General features: G+C 32.0%; 1 protein-coding gene across 1 annotated transcript in view; it reads right to left on the bottom strand.

The window, feature by feature from the left end:
* Positions 1 to 8,669: 8,669 nt before the first annotated feature.
* The window catches only part of LOC129220533 (tachykinin-like peptides receptor 99D), a 43,464-nt gene continuing 39,521 nt past the window's right edge, over positions 8,670 to 12,612 (bottom strand). The window contains exon 4 of the mRNA XM_054854962.1: positions 8,670 to 8,783. Coding sequence (XP_054710937.1) covers positions 8,670 to 8,783 — 114 coding nt within the window. The remainder of the gene's footprint in view (positions 8,784 to 12,612) is intronic.

Below are 12,612 nucleotides of genomic sequence, written 5' to 3'. Positions count from 1 at the left end.
ACAATTTTTGTTCGCTGCCACACAAAACTCGGCTTATTTTCCAACCGTTTAGCTCAAACCGCATCTTTTTATCTTTATTTGTTTTCGAATGGGGTCGTTTCCAAAATTTTAAAAGTATTTTGTTTTGAAAGAACACGCTTAAAAACATAGAATCTGACCATTTTTACTTCCTTTTACAAAAAATGAAGTATTGTATTCGTGAAAAAATTTCACTCAAAAATCGACCTTAATTTCTATTTTACTCACCCCCGAATGAATGTTGAGTTTTTTTTCGACTCGACCACACGTGGATAAGGGCCTAAGAACGTATAGACACGCCAAATATCCGTTTTCACGATTCCCCAGTTAATTACATCGAGTTTTCTCGTGACGTCTGTATGTACGTATGTATGTGCGTATGTGTGTATGTGTGGTATCTCGCATAACTCAAGAACGGTATGTCCTAGAAAGTTGAAATTTGGTACGTAGACTCCTAGTGAGGTCTAGTTGTGCACCTTCCCTTCGGGTGTTTCTAAAGGTTGTTTTTGCATCGTTTTGACGGGAAATCATTGTTAATTTCGATGTAAATTCGAGTGGTGTTATAATTTGGCGGACACTTGGCGAAATATCGCCAATTTTTTTTCGCCAAATTTTTTTGCCAACCTGGCGACAAAGTGTGCATTTTTTTTTTCTTTTTTTAAAAATCTGATTTCAATTTAGCCACTGTTGGTGATATTTAGAAAGTAAACTATTGAATCACATTAAAACTGCCAGTAATGGGGAAATGACATTAAATTGATGTAAAAGGAAGTCATGTGATGCACACATCAGCTCGTTTAATTAATGTGTTTAAGTTTAATAATTTTGAGAAATTACTTAAATCTGCGCGCTTTCAATGTTTGTGCTTCTGTCCGATGACATCACGAATGATGAAATGCCATTCTGTGTTGCCATTGACAGGGAAAAATATTTAATTCGCATCTTTACTCACGTGTATTGGCAACGATATGGTTGATAGCAAGCGTAGAGCGCAATTTTAATTCGCTTTCTGATTATTAAAACGTGGAATCACGGTAGAAAAATGCGACAAAGTGCATCTTTTGTGACGTCATCAAGACCACGCCTTATTTCAAAAATCGGACATTTAAAAAATTAATTAAAAATAACTGTTGGGAAAATGAAAGCATTTTCTGGGTCTATGTTATTTTTTTGCTTATTCTATCAATTCCAGTAAAAAAGTACTACTTTTGACTGAAGAAAACTACTCCATTACTCATTTTCAAATTTCGTCCTGACTTTTGGATTACCCGGTATATGCAAATAAGGCATCGCAGTTAAACTTTTCAGAACTCCTAAGAGTGGTAGAGGGTGCATCTTGACGACTTGAAATCATATGGCAATGCGGGGTGGCAAATACTTTCCTGAAGCGATAATTCACACATAAGCACCATAGAAAAGAGATTGTAAGTGAAAAATATTTTAAAAAATGCATTCTAGAAAGCAAAAGATACATGGATCCATGTAAGTGTTCGAAGTATTTTCAATCGGCTACATCGGCGCATTTAACTCCAAACAGTCTGGAATACTACTGGCATACCTTAAATTTCTCAGGTCAGGAAGGCACATCCGCTCTCTAATTGCTATATGATTTTGAGTTGTCAGGATGATTCTTAGAGGTCCTAAAATATTTAACTTTGACACCATGTATGTGCAGTACTGGCCATTAGAATTGCTGCACCAAAAAGCGACGTTCTACACAATTGAAATTTGCACCCCAAGAAGATGTTGTATTATGCAAATGGCTAAATTTTCAATGCATACATGTAAACAGGTGGCGGTATTGCCACCTACAATGTGTTTAATTAAATAAATTTAGTAGCAGATTTCTAGCACATAAATTGTAATTGAACATTGCTTACGCTGGGAAAATTTTATTGCAATATTACTTGTATGAAAGAGATATGCTTACCAGTTTGCGTTTGACTTTGATAGAGATTGAATCGCGGCTCACTGTGATTTCGATTCATCATATCGCGATATTTCTCTTGGAGTCTGCCGAAACTAGTGATGGGCATAATCGAAAACTTTTGCTAATTGAGATCTAGGGAATCGAGTACTTCTGATAATCGAGTGATTGACAATAGAGATCTTTTGAAATTGAGCGATGGATAATCGAGATCTTTTGAAATCGAGTTCTCGATCGATTGACTTCTTGATGATTTTGAATCGAGATCTCGGTATGTGATAATCGAGAACTTGAACTGTGATAATAGAGAACTCGTGGATTGAAAATTGAGAACTTGAAATTCGAAAATCGATAACTTGAACTGTGATAATTGAGAACTCGTAATAATCCTCGCGTTGCAGGATCTAGCGACCGTGGTTTTGCCGCTGCTACTTTCAATTCATAAGTAATGTATGCAACATAGAATACATATCTATAAATTGTGTTACACAATTCAAGTACAGTTAAAAGAAGAGGGGGGGGTGCCAAAGCGGATGGGGGTCGTATGAACTCCCCCCCCATGATGTGTAAGTGGTGCTAAATATGTATGTCATGTTTACATGAACGCCCCAGTGTTTCAATCATTCCCAACAAATACAGCAGTGAAGCGACGTGGTGCAACCAGGTTAAAATTTAAAAAAAAAATGATATATTTCTAAAAAAATGAAGTTTTGTAACTTGTGATTGGTCAAAGAACGGCCTTTTTTTTTTTGATGGTCAGTAATATTTTGTTACTCCTACACCAACTACCTACAGACTACGATAGTCATTTCATTTGTTTCTTTTTTAAACTTAAGGTTAAAATTATTGAAATAAAAAACACGCTTTCGGGCAAAGCGGGTATAGGATTGACTCATATATTTATTCATAATTTCTTGACTCGTGTGCTGATTTAGATTTTCTATTTAAATAGGATAAATATAACTTTAAAAAGTTATTTTTTAAGATGGCAATTAGTTAGTCTATTATTTTAATCAGTTATTTCTTTATGTTTTATAAACAAATGTGCTGACTTTAAATTGGATAAGTACAACTATTTTATATTTTGTTATATAATGGCAGGTAGCTAGTCAACTATTTTAATCATTTAGAACTTCATATATTTATTTGGCAAATGTACCAAATCGCAATTACTTAAGCTTACCCGCTTTGAGCTCCCTGGTAGGACAAATCGGGTTTTTCAAATGTTTGTAAAGTTTGATAGTAAATAAATATTGGATTTGAAATAATACAAAAATCACTTTTTATTTTGAAAGTCACACTGCTAGGGATTAAAACTGAAATTGTTGCGATAAAAATCCAAAAACTACAAATTTCGAGCTTTCTTCGAAAACCCACCCGCTTTGGGCCACCCGCCCTTAAGTTCCTTAGATTCATGTATTGAATGTACTACATATTTAAGAGTCAATATTAATGACAAGCGTGCTTCGAAAACATCTTTTATTTTCCAGTTGAACACCATAGACAATTAAACAGAAATAATGCGATATTAATACACTTTTTACAAAACTCTTTTTATTTTCAAACTAAATGATAGAAGATATTAATAAAATAGGGTTCGAAATATACATGCCAACTGACAGTCAAAGCTGTAGCGATCTTTGCCTTTTAAGGTTTCATTCCATATTTTTAATAGAGAAAACTAATAACGTATTTCGTTTATTTTTTTTTTAAATTTCAGTAGAAAGGGAAAACCAAGTTCGATAACTTTTCATGAAAGAATTATATTTCTGTATAGAAATACTGTAAAATTCTTTTAAAAACATGAAGATCAAAATCACTGACCAAAATTGTGACATCCACCGTAATTTTATTTTCATAAGTACGGTAAGGGCAATCTTATTTACTATTTTTCTCTTCATGCGTACTTATATCGATATTGGAAACGCATCGTAAGCAACGATGTGAAAAATTAATTCTAACGGAATACATCAATTTAAAAAAAACACCGATGTTTTGATAGAAATATCGGCTCTTCGAAAACATGAAAATCGACGTCTCATGCACACACTGAGCAGCCGCAATAAAATACCCAGAGGAAATAGAAAATTTTAAACGAGGTATGGGACATTGATTTCAATTAAAGCAAGCTTCTCAATCGATGATCCAACTGAAATTTTAAGCTTGTTGATGCAGCGATGAAGATTACAAAGTTCTTTCGCTCCAAGAACCCACCAGGTGTCAATTTCAAAATGCAAATTGGTGAGGAAATTTGAAGCAAAAAAAATGGATATTCTACAGTTGTTGGATGAAGAAATCAGGAAGTAAGTGAAGAGATCGACAAAGATTGCAAAAAGGTTTAAAAAAAGACAGCTTAAAAGTACAAATAGAAAATCGCAGAAGTCACGACAAGCACAGCAGTAAGCCCATAGACACAAAAAAGGAAACATTTTAGCTATTCAGCATGCACAGGTCGTGAGTTCTTCATTGTCGCCACATAAATTTGAACCATACGAAGTACGGTGGAATGAAAAAAAAACTTTTTTTTCGGATTTCGAAACGCCTGGGTTCTCAAAAGTTGTCTTTTAGCATCAATAGATCACTTCTAAAATTTTAGCCTCTTAGGATAATATTTGTAGGTTCTAAAATCGTCCCAAAAATTTCCAAAAATGCAAAAAAAAATCGATATTTTTGAAACAAATTTACAAAATAGAAAATATACGGAATTTAAAATTTTTTTGAGGGGGTAAATGTTAACTCTTGGTAACATTAATATCTCATAACAGTTTTACTTCAATAAAGTAAATTCTTTAAATTTCCAAATAGCAGCAAAATAAACCAAAATTGCAAAAAAAAAAAAAAAAAAAAAAATAAATTTTTTTAAATTTTTAACTGTTGCTAACATTAATATCTCAAAACAATTTTACTTCAATAGAGAATTTTTTGAAATTTCCAAAAGGCAGAAAAATAAACCAAAAATCGACCTATTTTTTTTTCTTCCCAACTTACAAAATCTTCCAAAGGAAAAATATGTTAAATGCACAAAATATAAATATTTAAACACAAAATTAAAACTTTTTTACAAGTTATACATTTAATTTCTTATTTATATAATTTACTGTAACATTATAAATGGAAAAAAATAGCATTTTGGAAATAAAAACATAATATTGAATTATTGCCCTTTCCAAGAAATTGGGGACTTCATTATTCATGAATATAAGGGAAGGTCGTTTAGTATTGGACAGCGGGTAGTATCGGACAAGGGCTGCTTCTTAATTCCGCCGCCAGGGGCAGCACGTACTGGGTCAACATAGTGTGTCGTATTGGGGAGGAAAGCCACAGACGCCATATTGGTTCAAATCAATCGCTCGTTCTGGTGTGGAAAACTAGTTGTTTGTTTGTTGAGAGAATTGCAGTGCACGAACTTAACTTCTGGGGCATATATTTACACATAGAGTTAGTTATATTGTTTCATGGTTATACCTTTAGACTGATAGTATATTAATCTAAGTATTATGAGCTGTAAAAGTGTCTAGCTTAAGTAATAACCTAGTGGTGGTTAAACAACTGTAGCTTTACAGTCGGACAAACCAATTTCGGGTTGTATCGGACAAAGTTACTGGCACTAAAACAAAATACTGACGGTGTTTTTCTTTGTCCAACAGGTTGAAATGGAAAAACACGACATAAATAAGATGAGAAACAAATATGAAAGAAGCCGTTGTAAAAGTTGGACTTAATAAAATGAAAATTAGAGAAGCTAGTGAAAGGTATTTAGTCCCAAAAAGTACTTTGGGGGGGTGATAGGATCAAAGCTTTTCATTTTTTGACTTTTATGCTATTCTAAATAACCAACTAATTGTTCGTTTCATTTTTTTTTTTTTTTGCATACTAAAATGTTATTTCTGAACTATTTGTTTTTATTTCAACATTTTAATGTTTTATCCGATACAACCCTGCAAAGTTTAAAAATGGCCAAAAATAGAGTTTGACAAAAATTTGTTTTAAAATACGACTCCATGTTTTTTTTTTTTAAACCAAAGTTTACAATTTATTTTAGGAAACTTAGTGCAACATAATTTAGTGTAAAAACTAATTATTTACAAATAAAACAAAAAGTGTTATGATTGAAATGGCTTAGGTGTCCGATACTACCCGACCTTCCCGTATGTTCGTAAAAAACCTCAAAAGACCTTATTGTTTTGAAAGTTAGTGTACATATTCACTGCATCCTGTCTTTCGCAACCCGCCGTAGCCGGTGAAAACAGTTTGGAAATCACTGACTTGAAGCAAATTTGATGAGCTACAAATATCACTATTTATTTGAATTTTTTTTGATATTTGAAATTTAAACTTTGTCGTAAAAATCATTTAACGGTTTAAAATGTCTAAAATTTTAGGATAAATACTGTTCTTTATTCACATTCTATTAGGTTTGGAAATAGTATCTTTCAAATATTCATTGAATAGGTATTATGCATTTTTTTCTCATTTTCTAAGTAGAAAAGAGAGAAAAGAATCAATCATAGTTTGAGTCGCATAGACATTGTTTAATTTTGCGAGTTAATAAACGTTTAGAATATCGCTTCTTTTTTTTCCGAAATGTATATTTCTTTAATTTGTGCAAAATAAGTTTCAATGTTTTCTTCTAGCGAAATATAGCGATATGCATAAGAGACACTGATGCATATTAACGCATAGTCGTAGTGATGTAAAATAAAGTGTTCGTTGAAATACAATAATGTTTTGTTAAATATGGAGAAAAGCTTGAACATAAGTAACAAACTATTTATAATTGAATTACTTTAATCATTTTCACTGAACGCATCAAATATTTTAAGTTTAAGTTTTTAAAAAGCTGTGCAATATATATATTTTAAATATAGGACAAAATGCAATTTTACACAAATATTAAGCAACTTAAAATGCAAAATTTTAAAGAGTTAATATCTGTAAAAATAACTGTTAGATAGTATGTCATTAGAAGTTATTAAGTGATTGAGAGATAGATCTATCCATACACATTTTATCGACCTTAAACGCTATTTTAGAAATATTGCCCTCCTAAGCCTAATGGGCGTATCTCAAGAAAAGAGTAATTTTCTACAAATCGACAATTAATAAAATTAAACTTCGCACACACTTTTAACGTAAAACTTTAACTAAGGAACTTTACACTAAGGAAATTGAGATACTGCTTTTAGCTTACAAAGTAATAATATTTTTGAGTTACGTCGAATTGTATTAGTGATTTTTGACAGTTTATAATTGAGATACGGCCTTTAGGCGAAGGAAAAAAATGGGTTACCTCTCAAACATTCCTTAGCAACGAAAAAATGCAATTGCAAAAAAAAAAATTGAGATACGCCCATTAGGCTTAGGAGGGCAGAATATTTGGCTATTAATTTTGCTGACTTCTTAAACTACATTTTAAGTATACCTAAAGCCATTTTTCATGTTTTTTTCCCCTTTACTTTTCTGGGAGAGTTATTTTAACAAAACCAATCATGACGTAAAACAAACCCGACAGTGAAAACAAATCCATTACTGATTTGTGCTAAACGGTTTAGAAAAAAAAATTACTGGGCCGTGATATGAATGGAAAACAAAATTAAATATTTTAGTAAAAATTTGAAGTTCCAACAGTCAATAAAATCAATGAAGTAAAAGTTTAAACTAGTACTTTTGCCAATAAAAAAAAAATAACGTAAGAAAGCAGTCGAAAACTTTGAACTGTGGAGGAAGTGTAATGACACAACAAATTAAAGCCTTTATAAGAGTTTTTTATAACTCTCTTTTAAATGCTTTTATCTGTACTTTATACACGCTGTGTCATTTTACTTAAGTTTTCGATGTATTTATCATTTTATTGAACTGAAATTAAGACCATAACATATAGAACTGCCTTATCTTTGTAAAAATTTTCAAAGCCGTAAGTGAGTGTATTTTAATACATTTATAAACAACATTAATGCATGATCATATGTATAGGTGAAAATACTGATACGTTTGTACATTTTTATAACTTTCACAAGCTTTAATAAAATATTTTTTTCGCTGACCTCATAAAGCATCAATTACCACTCAATAACAAAATGAAACAAATTCACATTTATATATACACGATCACAAAATTACAACTTGAGCACCATATATAACATTTAAAATGCTGCATTACAGTCAAGTAAGATTAGCTCGTAAATGGTATGTATTATTCTTGGAAAAAAAAGTTACAATTTGCATTTAGATGCTCCTTCATACAGATCGACAATGAGTTGTGATGCAGTTATATTGAGCAATACTCTGAATTGTTGTTCATTATCTTTGCAAAATATGCAATAACCATGATGTTCCCAAAATCTTCCGAAATTGTTTCAAGAGCTCCCTGATAAATCCGATACTAATAAGTTTAAATGCAGTCAAAAAGATTGCACTCGCATTTTGCACATGCCAATGAGGGTTGAACACACTTATCACAAATATTGTGATTGGGTTTGTAGATCGATGGAATTGTGCACTTTTTTTTAAAAACCAGATAATGATGCCATATTCAAAACTGCTTGAGATTGAGTTTCTGAACGTGGTAAAATTCATGCATTATCATGAGGCATGTACACGGTTGCATTTAGAGCACATCTTTTCATAAGCTATCTTCAATTCGTTCGGAATAGAAGTCATTATTTGTTGTTATCTTTCGAGACTGAGCTCGATTGAAACTCTGATTTCGGGAACTGGCGGCTAGTCACCCATACCTAGAAGATAACGATGTGTCCAAGGTCTTTCCATCTTCGTGTCCTTGTCGAAATGGCGATAGACAGCAGCGGAACTTATTTTTGAATTCGGTATTGAAGCGTTCCTGAAAAGTAAAATAAAATATTAATTGATAAATATGTAGTTACTGCACACAAGCTTACTTTGACAAACAAATACACACACGCAATTTTCGATTCAATACTAACACTATAGGGAAATGTCTGAATTAGAAATTTTTCGGGCTTTTTTTTCAGTGGATGCGAAACAAGCTAATTTGTACATTCAAGCTAACCTACAATGGATAAAAAAAAAAAAAAAAGAAAAGAAAAATTTGCAGATACTGCCTTTTACCTGCCCAAGGCAGTATAGTGTACAGGGTGTTCAATATTCATTGGGGATTTACAATAGAAAACAATACAAAAAGTAAGTACTTCTTTTTGCCTTGTCAGAAAGAATTTTTCAAAAAATTGCATTTAAAAAAAAAGGAAGCACACTCAAGCCCTCCTATAGCTGTGTAATCCAAAAAGGCACCTGACTTTCTTTTGCCCACACATGCTAATTTCGATTTCTCCTGTCAGAGAACAATTTTTCATATCTAACTAATAACGTATCCGAACTAGTCCGGCAGAAACATATAGCCATATGAAATGGGAAGCCTAGGTACTGTAACTTTGGAGCTGAGCAAGTAAACAGTCTTCTGTTCGCTTTTAGGAAACAATCATCCTTATTTCAATTTTAAATTTCTTCCCGAGAGATGAAAGACATTTCTGGTTCAAGAAGTAGCTTATGTCTGGTATGAATTTTAATAAGGTATGCTTGACGTTACATATTACGGGTCTCTTTTTTACGCAGTATTCATCTTATGCTTTGTTCTAAGAAAGAGTTCTAAAAAATATATCGTACTTTATTACTTGCTCTACTTCAGCATTAGGCCTATAAATTTGTAGGTGAAATTTTTGGTATATGTAAAAATGTATAGGAATAAGTAATATATAAATTAATGCAAACAATTTTTCAACAGATTTTTTTTTTGTTCGACCAATTTGATTGAACGTTCAAAGATTTATCATATCTTGAATTTTGTAGCTGTTCTCATAGTTTTTATTTAGTTATTATTATTTTTGATTATTTGCTTCATTTTTTTTAATTTTTGTGTTTCACTGCTGTTATGCAAAGTTGATAAGATAAGTAAGTACTTTTGATTGCGTTATTTTAGTTGTTTTGTTGTTGCGTTATTACAATTATTTATTATTATTATTATTATTATTATTATTTTTTTTTTTTTTTTTTTGTGTTGGAGCATTAATCCGAAAAAAATACGTAATTGAAATTTGAGATATAGAGGTTTGTTTACGAAATTTCCTTCGAACATAAACATGGGCAAAATGTTGAACTTAAATAGAAAATTTAAAAAAAAATGAATAATTTCAACATAAGTAGTCTTCGAGGCATGCAGGCAAAAAAAAAAAAAAAATCCGCGTTTTAATAATTTAGTCGCTCATACGATTCGGCTATCGATAACTGTATTAAACTACTTGAATATTGCCTTCCTTAGTTTACAGTAGTTACGTGCGCTTTATTAGCTTTAGTAATCAGTATGATGTTGGGATCCATTCTCATATAAAATTCAAAGGACAATGCGGAAGTTAATATAAGAAGAAATTTTTCGGTTCTGCTGTTGATTAAGATTGTTGGAGTATTAACCTCGAAACATGTACGCAACAGAAAATTCGAGATATAGCATTATTTTCGTAAAATTTATTTGAGATAAACATGGGCAACATGTATAATTTAAGCAGAAAATACCAACGATTGAAACCACATATGTGTTCCAGAAGAGTTCGTTCCTCCAAGTTTTTTTTCTCCAAGCTTGAGAATATCTCCCCTACCTCAACATGGAACAGCTTATAGCTGTTCTAACATTGGATGGACGGAATAGGCCTTTTTTGGTTGATAACAATCTAAACTAAGGAAACATCCAACTTTATTGATGTCGACAGTTACTGCAGCCAAACCTTCCAGTACTTTGTAAGTGAAATAGCACTGTTACCTCTACCATTTAGCACAGAGTCGAAAGACTATCAAAACGAAGTTAGCTGCTTCAAAAGAAGCTAACAGATTCACTCAATACAAACAAGCCTAAATACTTATAATATGACTAGATGACTCGACAGACGTTGTTCTGTTCAATCTTTGTAAATTGAAAAGTTAAAAAAATTCAATAAACTATCAAGTGTTTGAACTGTTTTGTTGAAAAAATAAGTAAAAAGAAAATGTTTTTAGCTGCTTGGTGTCAGAATGCGCATATTTATTGCAACTTGATTTATCTAATATCCACTGAGCAGTTGTTTTATTAAGTATTTTTTCTTCCGTACTTGATGGTTTGTTCCTTCAGCCATACTAAAAAGGATAAAAAGCGTCCTCAGATATTAAGTATAAAAAACTAACTATCCATCTAGAACGAACGGGAAATCCCGCTGCAACATCCCCCATATGAAAAAAGAATAAAACAATCGAAAGGATTATCGTTTTAAAAAATGATAAAAGTAAAAACTGTTCTCTGAATAAGCGAAAATCACTCATTCCCCCCCCTCCCGATGTAAAATGAACACATTCTTCAACTAAAATGGCTAAACTCTTTAAAAACGAAAAATAATTCTTTGCAATTTGAACTATTTCGCCAAATAAACAAAAAATACAATACATTACATTAACAGTAGCTTTAAAATGTAAACAAATGCATGTCACGCAACTCTATTGTTTATAGCCAAAGTCGCAAAGCCACCACCTTACTGTAATCCAGCCGATCAATGAGCGAAGTCAACTCCGACAGAGTAGTAGTCCGATCTTTTGAGCGAAAACTTTTTAAACTTCATATATTGCCTAATTTGTTCTTTCCAACAAAGATAAAGATCTCCTACTGCACTGACCTTTTGAGTACAGAACTACCCTGTCGTAATTTATGTGGACGAAAATAAAATTTGTTTCGTCTTTAAATTCCAGCATCTTTTCCTTCAATAATGTACTGATTACTTAGATAATCCTTAAAGTATTCCTGACATTGTTGCCAAAACTCAAACGGATTTGAGCCGAGAAACAAATGTTGCTAGGTACGGTACTTTCACGGGACCTAAAATCGTTGCTTTCAAGAAATGAAGGCTTCACTCCCTCTCTCTACATTTTGTCTCTTCTCAATTGACATATCACAGTAGGCAATTTCATTACAAAAAGCAGAGCTGGCTTTCTTATTGTCCTTTGGCAACGGGTTAAATATTTATTTCAGTTCTCGCTCAACAATAGGTTAAAATAAATATTAATCATTTGAGAGACATAACCATCGAATGTTTAAATTAATGATTAATTAACAAAAACGTTTCCGATTCAATCCATCGAGCTTCGAAACCATGCTTGTCTCAACTTAATTGCACACAAAAAATTTGACCAAAATCGGTCCAGCCGTTTAAAAGTCTTATGGTGACAAACATCCGCACAGAAGATTTTTATATTTTACGATAAAATACATTTTATATTTAAGAAAGATGAGCAATAAGTTAAGTCTGGCATTTTTAGTCAATTATTGTAATTTCATTTATGTTCAGCAGCTTTTCTCTACTGGCACATGAATTAAACATAATTGCGTGTACGGAAAGGGTTATTCTGCACAAAGCAAGTTTTTAGTTTTTATTTTCTAAATTTATTTTTAAAAAAAACATAGTGAAAGAAAATAAGTTTTCGGTGTCTTTTTTATCACATATTTAAAAACTCCGACAGGTCGCGGCGATTTTTAAAGTATCACATTTCTGTGAGTTTAATTGCGCAAAACTCGTTCACTTCCCGTAATACTTCGTTCAAAAGAAAAATTTCTGATGTTTTCTCATCATATTTGGATTACAGATTCCTTATTGCTTCCTTTTTTCATCATTTAATGCTTC

Source organism: Uloborus diversus, chromosome 4, assembly GCF_026930045.1.
Source record: "Uloborus diversus isolate 005 chromosome 4, Udiv.v.3.1, whole genome shotgun sequence".
Lineage (NCBI taxonomy): Eukaryota > Metazoa > Arthropoda > Arachnida > Araneae > Uloboridae > Uloborus > Uloborus diversus.
This window is presented reverse-complemented; position numbering and strand designations above follow the sequence as displayed.